Below are 23,227 nucleotides of genomic sequence, written 5' to 3' on the forward strand. Positions count from 1 at the left end.
TTATGTCTAAACTAGGGCTGTCAAATGATTAAAATTTTTAATCAAATTAATCAGAATTTTCAGTGGATTAATCATGATTAATCACTATTTGCAATTACACCTGAATCCTAACCATTTTTTTTTCTGAAATGCATACCAAAAGATAAATAACAGGACACAGATACATAATTTTCAGTGAGTCCGCTGTCAGCAAGACTCACTGTGACACTTCTCTGCACCATGTGAGCGACACAGTTCATGTGTTCATAGCGTGTAAGTCGAATTGCGGCAACCATGTTGCGTGCACTGTCAGTCCCAATGGTTGTAGTCTTGCCCTCGATGTCCCACTCACGTGCAACAGACAGGAACTGTTCTTTACAAGCCTCCGCAAAATGACGCTCCTCAGTTTTTAATATAGTCAGCGCAAAGACTTCCAGTTCCCACGTGTCACTGATTAAATGTGCAGTTACTCCGAGGTAATTGTTGTTACTCACTGATGTCCAATGGTCTCCTGTCAGGGCGATATGATTTACTTGAGCCAAGACCTCTTTCCTTTTCTTTCTTTTCGTTTTCACAGAGCTCGTGGATTTTCTTCATAACTGTGGCTCTTGACGGTGGCTTATAGAATGAGTCTTGAGACGCCACTTGCAAAACATCAAGGAAACCTGAGTCTTCTACAATGCTAATGGGTCTACAATCCTTTGCAATCCATTTTGCTATTGTGTTGGTCAAATTATCTGAGGTTGATTTTGTTAATTGCCTGCAAACATTCAGCGTGGTCTGGCGCAAACCACTTGCTGAATCTGACGGGCCCAGCAAACGCATGTTTGGCGTTGACATGGTACTTCAAGCTTGAACAGCTCCGGTGAAATTGAAACTCCTTCTTACAAATCTTGCAAATAACCTTGTACTTGTTAACTGTACCATCATCATTCTTTTTATATTTGAATCCGTCAATAGGCCCACTTTGCTCACCTTGCTCCATCTCAGCCTCTAGCTCCCAACCACTTTCCTGACCTGAATAATTTGTCACACTGCGCATGCGTGAAATGCGTTAAAAAAATTGACGTAATTAACAGCAAACAACAAATTAACGTCGTTAACGCGCTATTTTTGACAGCCCTAGTCTAAACTAATGACTACAACTCTGCAATGTGCAATACATTGTAAGTAAGCATTTCACTGTAATGTCTGCACCTGTTGTATTCGGCGCATGTGGCCAATAAAATTTGATTTGATTTGATTTGATTTAAATGCTCAAATATTTTTTCTTCACTCAGAGAATAGGCCAATAGCAAATGTATGTCTCTTTAGTGCTGATAGAAATAAATAACCACCCATTATCAAATCACCATTACAATAGACTGAAGGGCTACTCAAATATATTGCACTTATTGTTTAACATGGTAGTTGTGTAGGAGAGATTCCTCCTGGCCCATTAGGGGTGAGGAATGTATCCATCAGAAGGGGAGGGCCATTACAGGGCAGAAACTAACAGCACCATCAGCAGTCCCAGAAGGTGACAGTGAGGACTAGGGCACAGTGCCAGCCCAGATGAACTGCCTGCATGGGGACACACAAAAGCAACACCATAAATGTATGGAGACAAAGTCAACAACATCAACTCAACAATACAAGCATCATACGATTGCATCCTACATCCAACAGTACTCAAACCTTTGCTTGAGCTGTCCTTCTTCCACTAGCTCTGGATTATTCAGACTCAAAGTTACAAAATATACATGCTGAAAGTATGTACTGACATAATAAGCATCTAATTTAATTACACTCTGCTGTGAACAAGACAATGTCTGCTTCAGCGAAACATGTGAGGCGGCCTACGAAAACCCGTCGGATATCGCGCCCTCATTGTTGTGAAAAAGACCAAATGTGGAAGTTGAGATTTTGGTTGTTTTGAATACTTTAAACCCTTTACTTTATTGTAATGTAAAACATATTGCATGATTACTTAAGGAAATAGTTAATTTCCCAGGTTTTTTGTCGTTGGCTAGCAATGTGCCCAATGTGAAAAACGCTAGTTAAAATTTCCCTGAGTGTCGCAGTTGACTTGGCCCATTCAAGATAACATGCTACAGATCAATGAAATCAGGCTGGTTTAGACAGAATAATTTGCTAGATAGTTAGTAATATAAAGTTGTAATTTACAATCAACAATGTAGTTATGAATACAAGTGGGTCGGATTTTCATTGTCTACAAGTAGCCGTGAGGCTACGCCACAGCAAACGTTCGCAAAATAGGTTCAAACTTTCTTCGGATGTTGCTTGATCAGCGGGTAGGCCTATTAATGGCCAATATGACATGAAGTGATACAAATATAGAAACACTATTGCAGTAATTTCAGCAGTTCAGAATTATTTTGATTTTAGGTAACAAAGCAATTTATATCCTATTCTAAAACTTGGTGGAAGTGAGAGGCATATTGCTGTCATTATCTGTCATTTTGAGCCGCATCCAATTTCTTGCTAGTCCTGGCCACTCTCCTTCACTCCCCTCAAATATGTAAAATAGTATAGGTGTAGATTAATTATCTACCAACAGTTACACTAATCCCCACTACTTTTAATCTTTGAGGGGGTGTGAACGAGTGCACAGGCGAGAAAGGGTGCGATTGGGCTCCTGTCATCGTAGCATAGCCTACGCACGCGGTCTTTCCTTTTTGTAGTTAGTCAATCATTTGATTTGATCAATCATCGTTAAAGCTGACAGCAGATTTCACAGATAAATATCGATGTTGTTTGTTTAAGATATTCTGTCACCTCATCATGGATGGAGAGATGAGAGAGCATCTTCAATGAGGAGAAAGCAAGGTATGTTATGCTAGTTAGCTAGCTAGTTACGTACACAATGTATTAGCTAGACTTTATCAAACCTACCAGGCCTTCACTACCTGCATCTACTTTGTATTTGTTCAAGGTAGGCTTTAAAAAAGTCAACATTTCACGATATGAAGGGTTTCCATAGGCCGCCACACATATGGAAATCATCTAGGAAAATGGTGTACACTTGAAATATTTCAGCAGGTGAAAGTTAATTACCACGGAAGTCAACAGGTTTGTCATCCCAGACGGTCAGCACCATAGACATAGCTGTCAGCTGCACAGGAGACAAAAGCGAGCGCTGGGCTTCAGTCACCGCTTTGGCCTGTTCATAGGAGAACATGCTGATCTGGGCTGGGTCAAACACGACCTGAGGAGACACGGACAATTCACATGAACACAACAAAGAAAAACAACAATTTGATGGGGGGCAATACAAAACATGGAAGATAAACTGACTTGTGTTATTGAATCATAGGCATTTTGAATCCTTACACTTACAGCAAACTTGTCTGCCCGGATGAGGGACACAGCCAGAGGTGTAAGTCCTTCAACCTGCTCCTTCACCAAAGACGACATGGCCATATCTGGGAGGCCAGCTGCAGATAGTAAGAGGATTTGAAACTAATTTCAGGCACTAGACATATTTGCGGTAGAAAAACAACAAAAGGCATGTAATGTACCTGCCAGTGCTCCAACCTCAATGAAGACCTCAGGGCCCCAGGAGCTCATGGGTCCGAAAGCCAGGCTATGGCTCAGCAGTCCCGTTAAAGCCTGCTGCTGCTCTTCTGAACAGGCCAGCCTCAGACGGCCCAGCCACATAACTGCCTTACTGCAGCCAGGAGGGGGAGAGGTGAGTTACAGCCAATTATTTATATATACACTAAATGACTGACAGAGGGCAGTGTTTTGTAGCCACCGTGCCCCGATCTTGGCACTCCCACCATTGTAAAACATTTTTGGGGAAGCTATAGAAATGCATTTATTAAGGTCTACATTTATTTTTGCCACTTTTATTATATTACAGACACCTTAATGCATACTTTTAAATTATATTATGTGAGCTAAACATAAAAAAATATATAGATACGTTTTCTTTCCTTAAAGTATACATTTTAGAAAGTACTAATGTTACTGTCCCCACAACAACAACAAAAATACTTAAATACATGTAATTTTGTCCTTGAAACATTTCATTGAAATACTTTAGAATTCCACTCATCCCTATGGAAGACTGCTTCTTCTGGGGAGTGCCAATATGGCCGACCTGTGGCTTCAAAGCCGCTCATTGGCCAATACATAGCATCAGCAATCCAGGGTTCATATGAGCTTTCTATAAACTAGGGTACCAGTGAGGATTTCCTACACTGGACAACATGTTACAGCTGTTCGTAAGTAATTGATAATAATCCATTTTTTTTAAACATGTCATTACATTAAGATACGGGGGATCATAGCTATATTCAATAAAATTCACGAGTTTATTTAAAACCTACTGTATGTTTAACCCTTTATCATGGTTGGTGTCTTGACTGATTTGTCCAAAATCGTGACATATAAAACATTACTTTTCTGTCCTTGCATTTATGGCAGTATAAGTTGTCGTTATATCATATATTAAGCATTATTCAGTTAAATTAGACATTGAACTTTAACCCTGTAAGAATCCTGGATCTAGCTGTCAGACAGTTTTTTGTATAGAGATCTCAGAAATGCAGTGTAACTACATAACATTTAGTATCTCCTTATGTTACGGGTGAAAACAGTTTTCATGGGCACACAAATCCAAAATAATGTATGCATTGCAAAATCGAATGCTTCTAACCCGAAAGAGTCACCTTACCTAGATACTTAAAACCTAATTTGATACGGTCATTCATGTGGGTTCTTCAGTAATTATGCACAATACTTGTTGGATGCGCATTTGGTGTCCAGCTGACTAGTTACGCCATGATATTTTCACACATCATCGTCTGATCCAGGAAGGAATTTTCAGAATGACAGTCAAGTGATGAACAGCTGTTGCGATAGCGCATGCGATGCAACAGCCCAAGTGCTGGGAAAAAGGTGTTTGTGAGAAATGTCCAGAATATGTTGGTGTCTCATTCGTTACACCAGTGAAGACAGTTGGACCTGGATCCACGTTTGGATCTAATATCCCTAGCAAATTGATGTTGATCATCTGTTGTTGTCTGTTAGAATTTATGTTGATAATCTCTTGTTGTCTGTTAGATTTAACAGAGAAAGCATCAAGGTAATGAGTTCATATTTTCATATGTTTTTGTGCCTCGGATTGGAAACCAAGTCTACTGTGCGCAATTGTGTAGGATAGACTATTGCACAACACCAAACACTATTCCTATTAATTATTCTGGATATAATGACAACAAATTACATAGTCTAGTGGGCTTATTCACAATATGATCTTGTAATGTAATAACATGACAAATACATTTTGTTTTCCATGTTAGATCTGCAATTGTAAACAATAGCCTACTTGAATAGCCTACTTGAACTTGAATTTGGAGCTCAGAAATTCAAGTGCTGGAATAGGCCTCATAGCCTCGAGAAGGAGGGGTGCTGAGGGTGCTGCAGCACCCCCCAAAAAATCGGAATTGAAAATAAATATTCATCAAATATTCTCACAAAAGTAGTGCACTGGGCCATTACTAGCCCTGTATTAGCAGACCGATATAGCAGTCTGTAGTGAGGCCCCAAAAAAATTGTTCTGCCCCGCCCCAACTTGACTTTCCATACAAATCCTTCCATTGAAAAAGGAACCTGGTTTTTGGTCACTTTCTCATTATAAAAACAGCGATGGTGAGATTCAAATGTTGAGATTAATGATACCGCTATTCATTGCTTTATTGTGTGCCTGCATAGGCTGCATTATTCTTAAAGTGGTAATGGCATACTTTTTTTACACTTTTTGGGGGAAGGGGGGGTTCTATATTAGGCCCTACATGTACAATTATATACATTCTACACTTGTATAACATTGAGGTCCTTGAAAATTACAATTAAGTGCTTGGAAAAGTCCCTGAAAGTCCTTGGATTTTACTTGCCAATGTCTGTATGAACCCTGCTTAGGTGGAGTTATGGGACAATTTGCATATATTTACTTTTATTCCTTTAAGTACACATGTGGAACTGCATGAAAATCCTTTTTATTTTAGTTTCAAACCATTTTGAAATGTTGATCCTAATGTCACACATTGGCCCCATTATTTATAGAATGACCCATATACAGTACATCAGGGTTCTTCAATTCCGGTCCTGGAGGGCCGAAACACCTCTGTTTTTCATCCTCTCCTTCTAATCAGGGGCTAATTCAGACCTGGGCCACCAGGTGAGTGCAATTAACTACCAGGTAGAAATAAAAAACAGAAGTGTTTCGGCCCTCCAGGACTGGAATTGAAGAACCCTGCAGTACATCATTGGTTACAGCATGTAGAATGAGAGGAGGGAGAAACAGGTTGGATAAAGGTTAAGAAGACACACATAGGGGAGGTTTAACATGAAAAATGTGGAAATGCAAACTATTTTTTAATGGTAAAAACACAGCACCTATAACACTCCCTCTCTCAATTGGGTCTCTCTCTGATTTGAGTACGTCTCTAATCTCACCTGAACTCCACTGCATTCAGGGAGCGCATGTCTGAGTAATTGATCCCACACAGTATGTGCCCCATAGCCACCAGGGTGCTGGAGTCCAGCTGACTAGGACCCACCTGGGTGGAGTTGAGCACAGAGGAGGACAGCACAGCCAGCTGGGACAGGAGAGACAAGGATTGCAAAGGCACCACACACACACACACACACACACACACACACAGAGGAACACCAAAGCAGGTAAGACATTCAGATAGCACTTTACTTGATACCCAGCGTCATAACACGTTATGACATGGTCATAATGCAATAATATTGTATGTCATAACAGCTGACATAATTTGTCATAACCCTGTCATGTCACATATTTAGACCTGTTGTGACATATATTGCGTTATTTTATGGCTGGTTATGACACCTACATAAGAGTTTAAAAATGCGCAAAACCTACCACAAGGCAAAACATTACATTACACCATGACCTACATGTCATGCCTACAGTATGTTTATGTTATATATTTGTAAAAATAAATTTACCATATTAAATTATCATTCTAATTGCGCACACATTGATGTCAAACATGCACCTACCCCAATTCTCTGTTGCTGATGAATGCAGGAGCAGATTTCAGGAGCAGGACAAGACACTCTCTTTTTGACTGATGACTGATATAAGGGCTTGTACGTGATAGGCCAATCTGGCTTCTATGATTATGATGGTTATAATGCTTCTTGACGGTGTCAGAAAGAATATTTTCTTATTCCAAGACATGTGACACAGGATGGTCATAATGCTTCATGACAGTGTCATAAAGTGTATTTTCTACAAGGTATTTAAAATATGATGAAAAAAACATGACTAAATAATTCATTAAAACAACAAAGGATTTAAGAAAAACTTTCAACCGAAAGGAAACTTCTTGGCAGGGAAAAAACTAATTTGAATAAATATGTAGGTGTCATAACCAGCCATAAAATAACGCAATATTACATTTACATTTTAGTCATTTAGCAGACGCTCTTATCCAGAGCGACTTACAGTTAGTGAATACATATATATATTTTTTTATACTGGCCCCCCGTGGGAATCGAATCCACAACCCTGGCGTTGCAAACGCCATGCTCTATCAACTGAGCTATATCCCTGCCGGCCATTCCCTCCCCTACCCTGGACGACGCTGGGCCAATTGTGCGCCGCCCATGAGTCTCCCGGTCGCGGCCGGCTGCGACAGAGCCTGGATTCGAACCAGGATCTCTAGTGGCACAGTTAGCACTGCGATGCAGTGCCTTAGACCACTGCACCACTCAGGAGACAATATATGTCACAACAGGTGTAAATATATGGGTCATGACAGTGTTATGACCATATTATGACAGGTTATGACAAGTTATGTCAGCTGTTATGACACGTTATGACATGGTTATGTCCGTGTCATAACGTGTTATGACACTGGGTGTCAAGTAAAGTGTTATCGACATTCAAAAACATCAAGACTACACCAAACTACACACATAGAAACAAAAACATTGAACCAGATTGTCAGACTGATTGTTAGCTACCTGTCTGCTGTTCCAGGTGTTGACTGCCCCCAGTGCAGAGATGGTGCTCAGCTCAGACAGCCTGATCACACTCAGCTCTGCCACTGAAAGCTGGGAGGCTATACGGCCCAGCTGAGTAATCACAGAGGAGGAGAAGGAGCGGGCCGCTCCATAGATCTACAGACAACACAGAGAAATAGAACAGAGACACTGCCTCTGTTAGTTAATGCAACCAGAGCACCAACAGAAGACAGATAAATCAGACACTGGACCCATTTTGCAAATGGTTTGAAGAGTGATGTACAAGGTGATTTGGTTGTTTGAAATTTCTACATAGGAACTACAGTGATGTTTCTTGTTATGGGTCAAATATGTACCTCTTTAGTTTTCTGGAGGAGTAATTTCTGTTGGTATGGTAAAAAGAAGGGGTCCTGGCCAAAGAGCTCCAGACTACAGCTGAAGGCGGCAGACGACATGCCTGTCAAGCTGTCTGTGCTCCAGGCTGAAGGCCGTGTCGTATGCAGCTTTTCACATGTGGGGATCAATGCAGGAGCTGGGAAGAAACAAATGGACAAAAACAGATGGATATACTATATACAGAGGGAAATGTATGTAAACATTTAACAAAATAGTCTTATGTTCATCTGTTTGGCAGTAAGGTTGGGGAGTAAGACAGAGGTCTCAATGTGAGACAGAGTGGCACTCACGTGTGACCCGGCCCACTTTGAGAAAACCCAGGAAGTACTGAAGAACAAACTGCTGCCTCTCAAACAGCTGTGTCTGTTCAACCTGGTCCCGGCCCTGAATGCAGAGGGCCCCAACAGCACCTGACTCCCACTGGCGCTGACTCAGAAACAGCCTCTCTATACGCCCCTGGGTCATCAGGGCCTGAGGACACACACACACAGACACACACACAGACAGACTGACAAGGGGCCAACAGGCCAGGGCAGCATAGCACCTGATCCTCCTGATACCTCTAGAAGTCCTGTCAGTGGACACCAGCAGGTTTCATTTACAGATCCATCCTTTCCTGATTCCTGGTGTCATGTAGCAATTGTAACACCTCTCAATAACTTTAAGGACACCCAAATAAATGAATCATGACAATGGTCAAATCAATTGCAAAGGAACTAATCCTGAATAAATAATGAAAATGGATGTGTTAAAGACTGAGGGAAAAACAGGAAAGCCACCTGGGGAATCTGCTGCAGCTTCTCTTTGGGAAGGAAGAATATGAATCTGTCTACTTGATTGAGTGTCTCAGGGGTCCAGTTCTGAACGGGGCTAAAAGGGCACAAAAATACTCATTTTTCATTTGATGTGAGGAGACGGAGGAGTTATAACGAGAGGTTAAATGGGGTGTGTTTTGTGATGTGGGGTGGTTGTTTAAGAAGGTGCTACAGTACCCGAAAGTGCCTGGCTCCTGTAGGATCTGTGCAACAATGTCTCTCTTGCTGCTGTTATAGCAGAACTCTCGGAGGAACTCCAGGCTCTCCACAAAGAAGCTCCGCACCAGCTGCACAAACACCTCATCCACTACATAGGTCGCCATGATGCCCAGTGAACGGAACTCATCCTCAGTGAACTCTCCTGTGTACATGCCCTGGGGGAGAATACATTTTCAACTTATACCTGTAGATCATTTTCAACAAAGATTTCAAATCGAAGACACCCAAAGTTAAAGTTAAACCCCAGGCTGAATGTGTTAGCAGTAATGGGGTACAGGAGAGGGTACTGACAAGTCTCTGCACCATCTTGTCCACCAGAATATCCTGTTTTGTACTGGGTAGGAGCAGGAAGTGATGGGGGTCTTGCACAATCATCTTCCTGAGAGTGTCCATCATGTCGGCCGGGAACTTCTTAATAGTGCTCACCCTACAAATGCACACACACACACACAGGTACACACAAACAGGAACACACACACAAAGTAGACCGTGATGCATTGTTGATGCTCAAACCATCTGTAGTGATGATTAATGGCAGTAAGGCAGACTCACGGCAGGGCCAGAGCGATCTGAGAGCCAAGCTCTCCCAGCAGCTCAGAGAAGAAGTCAAAGTAGTACAGCTCCTCGATGATGCACTTTTTCTGTAAGTCAAGACAAAAGCATGAGGGTCGTCAATTATGCTTATATAACAGCTATCTTTATACCTGACGTCTGGCATGGTTCCACTGTTAACTCAATTAACTGGCTCAGAGGAATGTGGTTAAGTATTTGCTCATGTACCAGTGAGGTATGGAGAGGAACAGACTGCTTTTTCATGAATGCAAGGACACTCCGCATTGAGGAAAATGATGGCTTGTACCGGAAGAGCTGCCGCAGAGCTGTGCAGCTTACACCTCGAGCAATGCTTCCGAGGGCACTGTATAACCGTAGAGACAAAATAGATTAAAAATATGAATGGGAGCACATTCACAAGAGGTTAGTAATAAATCAACTGCAGCTATGTTGACATAGAAATGCACTCACAGAAACTTCTCAGTGGAAAAATTGGGCATGGTCTTCACTGCTTCTTTAAAAAGAGTTTTAGCCTGGGAAAATAATCCAAAAGCGATCATTAGTATTGATCACAAACAATCTCCCAACACACATACAGACAGCCAGAGAGAGAATACCCTGCAGTGCTATAGAGGTGATTTACGGTTTTGGAATACGGTTTGACGGTTTTGAGGTGTGTAGTAATTCAGTAGCACAGTGTTGTTGTGCTTTGCCACTTCAGAGTGTGCATAAACATGCAGGATGTGGGAGCTGTGATGTAATGGTGCTGGCAGGCCCTCCTCAGGCCCATTAGTACCAACACACAGGGGATTATAGGGCAGCTTTCAAGGCCAGTGTGGTTAACCAGACCAGACCAGCGCTAGGCTAGCAGGAGCGAGAGGGCCATCGCACGTCTGACACACCACCTCCTTGTGACAGCTGGGACCTGGTGTGTGTGTGTGTTGACAGTGACAGATACTGCGTGTGTTCAGGACATAGAATAGCCTATTTAAACAGTCAGGGCAGGGGTTATACAACAGGCCGACCTCTCCACTGACGGTTAATTATTTAACATCTAATCAAGACTGTGTCATACACACCTCCGCATATGTTCCGAATGATAGAGGAGAGACCCACATTGCATAACATGGTGACATCTTTAGACACACACTCAGAAATCCTTTTAAAAGCTCTAATTTCATTGGGTGAATAAAATCACTAAGTATTTAGGATAAGATAGTTCCTATACTGATATGCATGAATTGTATCCCCTTGAAAATGACTTGCAGGTCACAGGTATTGCTGGATCAGAGAGGATAGGAGTCAGCTCATAGATGTTACCTGCTGAGTGTTCCAGGCTCGTCTTTCTGCCGAGGTCCTGTTGGTCAACAGCAGACTAGCCCTGGTCAGCACACTGATTAGAGGGGTGCTGGGGAGCAGGGGCTCCACCTTATCCAACCAGCCAGTCACCTCTGGTGAGCCCTGGACAAAGGTCAACACAACACAGAGTATAGTGACTAAACGACACCATTAAAGTGGATTTCAATGATGACTAAATGGGCTTCTGACAAACACTATCAGTACACACAATTTGTTGATGGAATGTAAATACATGTTCACAAACCATAAAAAATTACTCAGGCAAACAAGAGGGGTAATTACAAATGTGTCAGGGTGACCTCATTCATGCATAGTTGGCACCTCCTCTCTAAGAAACAGCCCAATGCTGAGCCTGCCCAGTGTGTCAGTCTATCCCTGGCTCTGGTCCTTATGGAGCATACAGCTCCAGCTGGCACAGGGCCACAGCACCCCTATCTGACTGCCAGGCAGGGCAAGGAGCCTGGGTACACCTGGGCGTGCCAGCTGCTGTCCCCCTCCACACTCCACACTCCACCTGCGCCTTGCTCTCCTCCTCTCCGTTCACTCTCAATTGGTTATGGTCATGCATGCATACTAACAGAGCCTTGTAAACATACCTCCCACTGAGCCAAGAGTAGCAGCGTACGGCCGAAGCCATGTTACTGTGTACCTTGTCGATTGTCTTCATTTAGTATGAGTGAGCATGTCGCTGTTTGTGAGGATGGGTGTCAGTGTTGGTGAGTCCGTCTAAGGCCGTACCCAGAGTTTGGTGGTGATGGTGTTGGCCTGTGGGTGGTTGAGGCCGGGTGTGTGCAGGGCGATGTCAGGCAGGGAGGACAGCAGTGTGTCAGAGGGCAAGCTCCGCAGAGTCTCCACCTTCACCCCACTCACCAGAGAGCCCAGCTTCTGCAGCTGCCCCGGCAGAGCCAGCTATAAGGGACACAAGGAGGGAGAGAGAGCGAAGGGAAAGTTGGAGATATGAAATACAGTGGGGGAAAAAAGTATTTAGTCAGCCACCAATTGTGCAAGTTCTCCCACTTAAAGATGAGAGAGGCCTGTAATTTTCATCATAGGTACATGTCAACTATAACAGACAAAATTAGAAGAAGAAAATTCCAGAAAATCCCATTGTAGGATTTTTAATGAATTTATTTGCAAATTATGGTGAAAAATAAGTATTTGGTCAATAACAAAAGTTTCTCAATACTTTGTTATATACCCTTTGTTGGCAATGACACAGGTCAAACGTTTTTTGTAAGTCTTCACAAGGTTTTCACACACTGTTGCTGGTATTTTGCCCCATTCCTCCATGCAGATCTCCTCTAGAGCAGTGATGTTTTGGGGCTGTCGCTGAAGCAACACAGACTTTCAACTCCCTCCAAAGATTTTCTATGGGGTTGAGATCTGGAGACTGGCTAGGCCACTCCAGGACCTGAAATGCTTCTTACGAAGCCACTCCTTCGTTGCCCGAGCGGTGTGTTTGGGATCATTGTCATGCTGGAAAGACCCAGCCACGTTTCATCTTCAATGCCCTTGCTGATGGAAGGAGGTTTTCACTCAAAATCTCACGATACATGGCCCCATTCATTCTTTCCTTTACACGGATCAGTCGTCCTGGTCCCTTTGCAGAAAAAAGAGCCCCCCAAAGCATGATGTTTCCACCCCCATGCTTCACAGTAGGTATGGTGTTCTTTGGATGCAACTCAGCATTCTTTGTCCTCCAAACACGACGAGGTTTAGTTTTTTACCAAAAAGTTATATTTTGGTTTCATCTGACCATATGACATTCTACCAATCCTCTTCTGGATCATCCAAATGCACTCTAGCAAACTTCAGACGGGCCTGGACATGTACTGGCTTAAGCAGGGGGACACGTCTGGCACTGCAGGATTTGAGTACCTGGCGGCGTAGTCTGTTACTGATGGTAGGCTTTGTTACTTGGTTGGTCCCAGCTCTCTGCAGGTCATTCACTAGGTCCCCCCGTGTGGTTCTGGGATTTTTGCTCACCGTTCTTGTGATCAGGTGAGATCTTGCGTGGAGCCCCAGATCGAGGGAGATTATCAGTGGACTTGTATGTCTTCCATTTCCTAATAATTGCTCCCACAGTTGATTTCTTCAAACCAAGCTGCTTACCTATTGCAGATTCAGTCTTCCCAGCCTGGTGCAGGTCTACAATTTTGTTTCTTGTGTCCTTTGACAGCTCTTTGGTCTTGGCCATAGTGGAGTTTGGAGTGTGACTGTTTGAGGTTGTGGACAGGTGTCTTTTATACTGATAACAGGTTCAAACAGGTGCCATTAATACAGGTAACAAGTGGAGGACATATGAGCCTCTTAAAGAAGAAGTTACAGGTCTGTGAGAGCCAGAAATCTTGCTTGTTTGTAGGGGACCAAATACTTATTTTCCACCATAATTTGCAAATAAATTCATAAAAAATCCTACAATGTGATTTTCTGGATTTTTTTTCTCAATTTGTCTGTCATAGTTGACCGTGTACCTATGATGAAAATTACAGGCTCTCTCATCTTTTAAGTGGGAGAACTTGCACAATTGGTGGCTGACTAAATACTTTTTCCCCCACTGTAGTGTGTGGGGGGGTGGAGGACAATATGGAGAAATAGAGAGAGGGATAGTCTATTTCTAACTCATCATTCAAACACTTTTAATAATGCTAAAATCATCTATTAAATGAAAGTAGATACAAAAGATACCTCTGACAAATTGGTCTTGCTCTTTGTAACACTATACAGCCATTAGATACGAAGCTAATACAGGTAGAGTGTCATCTGGTGTATAATGAGGTAGGAAACATACATCTTGACAGGGTTGTGTGGTTTGCCATGGTGATAGTGTGTGTCCTTGAGTCACCCCTGGCCAGGCTGCACTAGGCTTTGGGCCAGCTGGCTCAGAATGGACCATTAATATGCACAGAACCATTACACTGAAACAGAGACACTCTCCAACATTTAGCATACCGTATCTGAGACAATACGCAACCCTGTTTACAATCCCTATTTAAAACAGAAAGCCATGTCCTTCAAAAACGGAAATAATACTTACACTGTTGTTTAGAGACAGTTTGTCCACAATTACACCGGCCTAGAATGACATCACAAAAAATTTAGAAAAAAAATCATTATAACTGGTGTTAACGCTGTTTTATTAACATTCTATTTTTGAAATGGAAACTACTTGGCGAAATGAAGAAAAGCCCACTGGGCTCAAGAAAAAAACAAATGCTTTATTTTCTGCTTTTGTTTCCCCAACCCTACCGTTCCATTGACTAAGACCCCTTATGGCACATGGCAGGCAGCAGCCGTGAGGCACATGTTGAAAATGTGGGGGCAGTTGTGCCTCTGTAATCAAAGGGTCAAGGCACCTCCAGAACCCCCTCACCTCACCTGGGGTCAGTCTGCTGCAGACTGACTGCTTGTCAGCTGTCATGAAGCCCCTACTAATCAACCCTCATTCTAACCCCATTATCACCCCCACCCTATGTTACTGGAGCAGGGCAGCACTGAGCAAACCCAGTCAGGTATGAAAACCAAACAGAAGGTGCTCCATTAGAGCTCTCTCTCTGTTTAGAGGATGCTTGTGATGGCTGATGATGATCCTCTACCTGTGCAGGAGTGAAGGGCACAGAGGCCAGGGCTGTCAGCGCAGGGCTGAGCTGGGATTGGCTGAGCTTCTGCAGGAAGTCCACACCCAACCAGGGCAAGAAGGGAGCCAGCTGAGACACTCGGCCGGCGGGGAGAGAGCCAGGAGACTGAAGCTCACTCCCATTCAGGAACAAGCTGGTGATCTGTAGTGGGATGGTCACAAGCATAACACACATACATATTTACACAGGATTCAACACACACACACACACACACAAAGTGCAAACACAAGAAATTCAACCCATAGATTAGTCTACTTCACTCATACCCATATGAGTTTCACTGTCAACTTTGCAGTAAAAAATAAAGTACAGTTGAAGTCGGAAGTTTACATACACCTTAGCCAAATACATTTAAACTCAGTTTTTCACAATTCCTGACATTTAATCCTAGTAAAGATTCCCTGTCTTAGGTCAGTTAGGATCACCACTTTATTTTAAGAATGTGAAATGTCAGAATAGTAGTAGAGAGAATTATTTATTTAAGCTTTTATTTCTTTCATCACATTTTCAGTGGGTCAGAAGTTAGTATTTGGTAGCATTGCCTTTAAATTGTTTAACTTGGGTCAAACGTTTCGGGTAGCCTTCCACAAGCTTCCCACAATAAGTTGGGAGAATTTTGGCCCATTCCTCCTGACAGAGCTGGTGTAACTGAGTCAGGTTTGTAGGCCTCCTTGCTCGCACACGCTTTTTCAGTTCTGCCCACAAATGTTCTATAGGATTGAGGTCAGGGTTTTGTGATGGCCACTCCAATACCTTGACTTTGTTGTCCTTAAGCCATTTTGCCACAACTTTGGAAGTATGCTTGGGGTCATTGTCCATTTGGAAGGACCATTTGAGACCAAGCTTTAACTTCCTGACTGATGTCTTGAGATGTTGCTTCAATATATCCACATAATTTTCCTTCCTCATGATGCCATCTATTTTGTGAAGTGCACCAGTCCCTCCTGCAGCAAAGCACCCCCACAGCATGATACTGCCACCCCCGTGCTTCACGGTTGGGATGGTTTTCTTCGGCTTGCAAGCCCCCCTTTTTCCTCCAAACATAACGATGGTCATTATGGCCATATTTTTGTTTCATCAGACCAGAGGACATTTCTCCAAAAAAGTACGATCTTTGTCCCCATGTGCAGTTGCAAACCGTAGTCTGGCTTTCTTATGGCGGTTTTGGAGCAGTGGCTTCTTCCTTGCTGAGCGGCCTTTCAGGTTATGTCGATATAGGACTCGTTTTACTGTGGATATAGATACTTTTGTACCTGTTTCCTCCAGCATCTTCACAAGGTCCTTTGCTGTTGTTCTGGGATTGATTTGCACTTTTCGCACCAAAGTACGTTCATCTCTAGGACACAAAACGCGTCTCCTTCCTGAGCGGTATGACGGCTGCGTGGTCCCATGGTGTTTATACTTGCGTACTATTGTTTGTACAGATGAACGTGGTACCTTCAGGCGTTTGGAAATTGCTCCCAAGGATGAACCAGACTTGTGGAGGTCTTGGCTGATTTCTTTTGATTTTCCCATGATGTCAAGCAAAGAGGCACTGAGTTTGAAGGTAGGCCTTGAAATACATCCACAGGTACACCTCCAATTGACTCAAATTATGTCAATTAGCATATCAGAAGCTTCTAAAGCCATGACATCATTTTCTGGAATTTTCCAAGCTGTTTAAAGGCACAGTCAACTTAGTGTATGTAAACTTCTGACCCACTGAAATTGTGTTACAGTGAATTATAAGTGAAATAATCTGTCTGTAACCAATTGTTGGAAAAATTACTTGTGTCATGCACAAATTAGATGTCCTAACCAACTGGCCAAAACTATAGTTTGTTAACAAGAAATTTGTGGAGTGGTTGAAAAAACCTAAGTGTATGTAAACTTCCGACTTCAACTGTAGATCTATGGTAAGGAATAACAGTGTCAGTCTGTGTGTCTGTGACAGCTCCACTTACCAAGTCACTGGGATTCCGGAGGCCCTGGACAACACATGTCCTAATGTTGTCCTGAATCACAGAGAAGGCCTCTGTGTTTCTGTACACCTGCAGGTCCTTTGGGTCTGACAGACACATCAGGTTGCCAAGCCTAGGGAGACAAAGAGGATCATTATTCAAGCATATCCAAAGATACATTTGGATCCCAAACAGTTGGTTACTTCAGTGTCTACCAGAATATTGAGTTTCATAGGACTAGGGAAAGTATTTTCTTGAAAACGCATACACTCAAATCAGATGAATGTTTGAAACTGAATGTTTCTGCAAGACAGAATACATGACCAACCATTGATCAAATACCATCGATTGTGACACTGACCTCCTGAATTGTTCTGCTGTTAGATTTCTAAAGGTCCCTATGAGGCTCTCAGCCACAAACTGCTGCTGTAGGGGGCTTAGGGTGTTCATCAGCAACACATCCATTCCATTCAACAGCTAGGGGAGACAAAACACCACCCAACTCTGGTTTAAAATTACAGTGCACAACGATGAAAACGTCGTGTATACCGTTTTAAATTAAGACAATGAAAATGTATAGGCCTAAACGCATACTATTTTGTCCTGTATACACAACCTCATCCCCTTACACATAGTCAGGTCAAAAATTATTGCCACCCTTGATGAGCAAAGAATACTTTATAAAATAAATAATACAAATGAAAAAAGAACAGATTATTTTATACTAATACAATTGCTCAGAGAAATAGATTTTGTTTAACAAGTAATATTATTATTTTCTCAAAAAGAGAAATTATCAGGAACTAACACTGATCACATTTTTTCACACTTTTACAGTGTAAGTTTAATCAGCTGTTGTACAATATGATACGAAACACAATAATTTTGACTGCACTGGGCCTTTAAGGTCAACGACTTAATAAACTTAACCCAGTACCAGGACCAGTGGCGTACCGCAGTTTCGCGGGGCTCCCCGCAAGGTCTGAGCATTTGTTGGGGGGGGGAAACAGCTAACTTCCAACAATTCAACACATTTTTTGGCAGTTTAATAGCTAATCTCATGCTATTTAGCATTTTTAAAGCTAATTTTCTCCAATTATTGCGGGAGCTGCAGGGGCCTGTGGTATGCCAGTGACCAGGACATCAAAACCAAAAACCTGGTTACCTCTGCCAGGAGGTTGAAACTTGGCCGCAAGTGGATCTTTGAGCGAGACAATAACCCCAAGCACACATCAAAATACACAAAGAAATGGTTAATTGACCACAAAACATTTTGCAATGGCCATCTCAGTCTCTGGATGAACCCCATTGAAAACCTGTGGTTTGAATTGAAGAGGGCAATCCATAAGCGCAGACGAAGGATATCAAGGATCTGGAAAGATTCTGTATGGAGAAATGGTCTAAGATCCCTCCCAATGTGTTCTCCAATCTCATACAACATTTTAGAAAAAAGGCTCAATGCCATTATCCAAACGAGGCATTGAAAGGTACTGAAAACAGGGGTGCCAATAATTTTGACCCATCATTTTGAGAAAAAAATATATGACTTGTTAAACAAAATCTCTTTCTTTGAGCAATTGTATTAGTATAAAATATTATTTTTTCCCATACAATATAACTCAGTATTTGTATTATTTAATTTATACAGTATTTTTTGCTCATCTTTATCAAGGGCACCAATAACTTTGGACCTGACTTTACATGCAACGATCATATTCACATTTTAAGCATTGAAAGATCACTCATTGTTCTTCACATAGCCATTCTTAATTCATGCATAGACGATTTTTACTTTTTGAACATTGGCTACGGCCACAACCATTGACACAATGGAGACCACTGACAACTCTCTGGCTGTGGCTGGGGAGGCTCTGGTTTCACAAAGAGGTGTCGTGTCTGTTACCTGAGCAGGTGATAGGTGCTGGAAGCTGTGAAAGGGCAGGTAGACGATCAGGTTACCAGTGTCCCTGATGAAGGAGGGGCCGCCGGCTGTCATGTTGAGGGAGCTGAGGGCTCGGCTGTACCACCTCCCAAAGGCCCTGCGCTGCTCTGCCGACAGGCTCCTGATGATGCTGTTGATGGTATCTCTCCTGAAAATAGAGAGAGCATAAAGGAATGTAGGACATACTTGTTGTTTACCTGAACAAAAAGCAGAGAGCAAAACATTACTGGGAAAGCACATCTCTTTCGGAGACTCAAATGACCCAATTTAAATTAACGACAAAGCAGTAATTTAAATAGAAAATGACTCCAATATTGTGAGTCTGTTTGTGTCTGAATAGAGGGGGTAATTAACGGCATAAGTCCATGACCTTTGATTCTAGAAGAATAAGAATTCTATAGCCATTCAGTACTATACAATACACTAAACTATAATGCGGAGACCAACACACAAGAACATCATGACTCATGATGACTTGTATCAGAAGCCTGCTTAACTTACATATTGAGGTTGGTCTGTAAGGGTGGCAGTGACTGGATGTCTGCAGGGTTGACCAGGGCAAGTAGGGGTACCAGTTCGGGAAAGAGGCTGCCGTCCCTGACCAAGTGGGTCTGGAAAAGCACAGATACCATGGTGCCTAGGTAGTCATCTGTAAGCTGGGACAGAGAGAGATTAAGTGATTATCCTGTGTTAACATAGAGCTGAAGAGGTTGCACTACATTTAATTTAATTATTTAGTCAAATGTATTCAATCAGGTTGTCCCATTGAGGTCAAGAGACCTCAGTCTTTTCCATGGGAGATCTGTCTAAGAGGACAACTGATATGAAGTGTGTTGTATTACCTGCAGTGTTCCCTGGTTCCTGCTGAAGTACTGCAGTATCTGTCTGACTGTGGTGATGTCCACTGCACTCAGCACTGCCCTCAGACTGGCCAGAGGGATACGGAAATACTCCTGTAACAGAATAACACCACATACTAAAACCAAGCACCCATAAGCTAGACAAGTATATCATAACAAAAACTACTACCAGGGACTTTTGAGTCAAGTGGAAATACTCTTGAATGCATTATACATTGCTTTTAATGTTATGCATTGCTTTTGCTGTTAGACATATGACAAAAAGAGAGACAAAACCTTTTTTATGCTAACAAATATACTTTATATATTCACCAAGTAACAATAAATGATAAATGAACTTAACATCTCTACAATACAAACACTCATACCTAGCCATCACCTTGCCTTGAGACGTCTCAAGACATGTCTTAAGAATTACACTCCCCAACGTATTTATTTGGACAGTGATGGTAACATTTTTTACTTTGGCTCTCACTCACCACCTTCCGGAGACATTTGAAACCCCACCTCTTTAAGGAATACCTGGGATAGGATAAAGTATTCCTTCTAACCCCCCCCCAAATTGTAAAGTGGTTATCCCACTGGCTATAGGGTGAACGCACCAATTTGTGAGTCGCTCTGGCTAAGAGCGTCTGCTAAATGACGTTAATGTGCCCTTGAGCAAGGCACTTAACCCTAATTGCTCCTGTAAGTCGCTCTGGATAAGAGCGTCTGCTAAATGACTAAAATGTAAATGTAAAAATGTACTCCAGCATTTTGGATTTTACATCAAGTATTTTATGAGGCGACAGTACAGAATGTCACCTTTTATTTGAGGGCATTTTCATAAATATCTGTTTTACTGTTTAGAAATGAAAGCACTATGTATCTAGTCTGCCCATTTGAAGGTGTCATAAGTATTTGGACAAATTCACTTATGGCCTAAGGGCCTGGGGCTGGGTTTCTACAAAGCTTTTTTATTTTAGGACCCCTGTAGGTAGCACGCAATGACTACATCAAGCTTTTGACTCTACACACTTGCTGGATGCATTTGTATTTTGTTTTGGTTGTGTTTCGGATTTTGTTGTGCCCAATATAAATGAATGGTAAATAATCTATTGTGTCATTTTGGAGTCCGTTTTATTGTCAATAAGAATATAATATGTTTCTGAACACTTCTGCATTAATGTGGATGCTAACATGATGCTAGTCATTGCGTGCTAGCAATATGGGACCAAACACTAAACTTTTGTCTTCAAATGGGGGACTAGATACAGTTGAAGTCTGAAGTTCCCACAATAACTTGGGTGAATTTGGCCCATTCCTCTGACATAGCTGGTGTAACTGAGTCAGGTTTGTAGGCCTCCTTGCTCCCACACGCTTTTTCAGTTCTGCCCACACATTTTCTATATGATTGAGGTCAGGGCTTTGTGATGGCCACTCCAATACCTTGACTTTGTTGTCCTTAAGCCATTTTGCCACAACTTTGGAAGTATGCTTGGGGTCATTGTCCATTTGGAAGAACCATTTGCGACCAAGCTCTAACTTCCTGACTGATGTCTTGAGATATTGCTTCAATATATCCACATAATTTTCCTTCCTCATGATGCCATCTATTTTGTGAAGTGCACCAGTCCCTCCTGCAGCAAAGCACCACCACAGCATGATGCTGCCACCCCCGTGCTTCACGGTTGGGATGGTCTTCTTCGGCTTGCAAGCAGCCCCCTTTTTCCTCCAAACATATCGATGGTCATTATGGCCAAACAGTCCTATTTTTGTTTCATCAGACCAGACACATTTCTCCGAAAAGTACGATCTTTGTCCCCATGTGCAGTTGCAAACCGTAGTCTGGCTTTTTTATGGCGGTTTTGGAGCAGTGCCTTCTTCCTTGCTGAGCGGCCTTTCAGGTTATGTCGATATAGGACTTGTTTTACTGTGGATATAGATACATTTGTACTTGTTTCCTCCAGCATCTTCACAAGGTCCTTTGCTGTTGTTCTGGGAATGATTCGCACTTTTCGCACCAAAGTACGTTCATCTCTAGGAGACAGAACGTGTCTCCTTCCTGAGCGGTATGACGGCTACGTGGTCCCACTGCGTTTGGAAATTGCTCCCAAGGATGAACCAGACTTGTGGAGGTCTACAAAAAAAATTCTGAGGTCTTGGCTGATTTCTTTAGATTTTCCCATAATGTCAAGCAAAGAGGCACTGAGTTTGAAGGTAGGCCTTGAAATACATCCACATGTACATCTCCAATTGACTCAAATGATGTCAATTAGTAAAACTAAATGCATGCTCTTCAACCGAACGCTGCTTGCACCCGCCCACCCGACTAGAATCACTACTCTCGACGGGTCTGACCTAGAGTATGTGGACAACTACAAATATCTAGGTGTCTGGTTAGACTGTAAACTCTCCTTCCAGACTCACATTAAGAATCTCCAATCCAAAGTTAAATCTAGAATCGGTTTCCTATTTCGCAACAAAGCCTCCTTCACTCATGCTGCCAAACATGCCCTCGTAAAACTGACTATCCTACCGATCCTTAACTCCAGCGATGTCATTTACAAAATAGCCTCCAACACTCTACTCAGCAAATTGGATGTAGTCTATCACAGTGCCATCCGTTTTGTCTCCAAAGCCCCATATACTACCCACCACTGTGACCTGTACGCTCTTGTTGGCTGGTCCTCACTACATATTTGTCGCCAAACCCACTGGCTCCAGGCCATCTATAAATCACTGCTAGGCAAATCCCGCCTTATCTTAGCTCATTGGTCACCATAGCAACACCCACCCGTAGTCTGCGCTCCAGCAGGTATATCTCACTGGTCATCCCCAAAGCCAACACCTCCTTTGGCCGCCATTCCTTCCAGTTCTCTGCTGCCAATGACTGGAACAAATTGCAAAAATCTCTGAAGCTGGAGACACTTATCTCTCCCTCACTAACTTTAAGCATCAGTTGTCAGAGCACCTTACCGATCACTGCACCTGTACACAGCCCATCTGAAATTAGCCCGCCCAACTACCTCATCCCTATATTGTTATTTATTTTGCTCATTTGTACCCCAGTATTCTATTTGCACATCATCTCTTGCACATCTATCATTCCAGTGTTAATACTAATTGTAATTATTTTGCACTATAGCCTATTTATTGCCTTACCTCCATAACTTTATTTTTATTTATTTATAACTTGCTACATTTGCACACACTGTATATATATTTATTTCTGTTGTATTTTGACTTTGTTTTGTTTTACCCCATATGTAACTCTGTGTTGTTGTTTTTATCGCACTTCGCTTTGCTTTATCTTGGCCAGGTCGCAGTTGTAAATGAGAACTTGTTCTCAACTGGCTTACCTGGTTAAATAAAGGTGAAATAAAATAAAATAAAATTAAAATTAAAAATTAGCTTATCAGAAGCTTCTAAAGCCATGACATGAATTAAGCTTTAAAGGCACAGTCAACTAAGTGTATGTAAACTTCTGACCCACTGGAATTGTGATACAGTGAATTATAAGTGAAATAATCTGTCT

General features: G+C 42.3%; 1 protein-coding gene across 1 annotated transcript; it reads right to left on the reverse strand.

The window, feature by feature from the left end:
• Window positions 1–1,111: 1,111 nt before the first annotated feature.
• On the reverse strand, window positions 1,112–19,209 carry LOC121583559 (stereocilin-like). The gene is made up of 22 exons (XM_045215367.1): window positions 19,205–19,209; window positions 18,812–18,998; window positions 17,270–17,385; window positions 16,912–17,041; window positions 14,927–15,109; window positions 14,368–14,406; window positions 12,069–12,239; window positions 11,292–11,432; window positions 10,443–10,504; window positions 10,200–10,335; window positions 9,972–10,060; window positions 9,711–9,846; window positions 9,378–9,574; window positions 9,165–9,255; window positions 8,676–8,856; window positions 8,346–8,521; window positions 7,990–8,145; window positions 6,445–6,587; window positions 3,501–3,649; window positions 3,319–3,416; window positions 3,037–3,187; window positions 1,112–1,542 (listed from the first exon to the last, which is right to left on the reverse strand). Exons 1-22 carry the CDS (start codon window positions 19,207–19,209, stop codon window positions 1,457–1,459), a joined length of 2,823 nt encoding a protein of 940 aa, XP_045071302.1. The 3' UTR covers window positions 1,112–1,456.
• Between the last annotated feature and the right edge of the window lie 4,018 nt (window positions 19,210–23,227).

The sequence above is a fragment of the Coregonus clupeaformis genome, unplaced genomic scaffold (genome assembly GCF_020615455.1).
Source record: "Coregonus clupeaformis isolate EN_2021a unplaced genomic scaffold, ASM2061545v1 scaf0431, whole genome shotgun sequence".
Classification (NCBI taxonomy): Eukaryota; Metazoa; Chordata; class Actinopteri; order Salmoniformes; family Salmonidae; genus Coregonus; species Coregonus clupeaformis.

Bases quoted from the DNA above. Each gene is read 5' to 3' on its own strand.
- LOC121583559 (XM_045215367.1), bottom strand. The intron at 14,407-14,926 runs GTAGAGGATCAT...ATGTCATTCTAG, and splicing joins TGCCCTTCACTCCTGCACAG to GCCGGTGTAATTGTGGACAA. The intron at 9,575-9,710 runs GTCAGTACCCTC...ATTCTCCCCCAG, and splicing joins ACAAGATGGTGCAGAGACTT to GGCATGTACACAGGAGAGTT.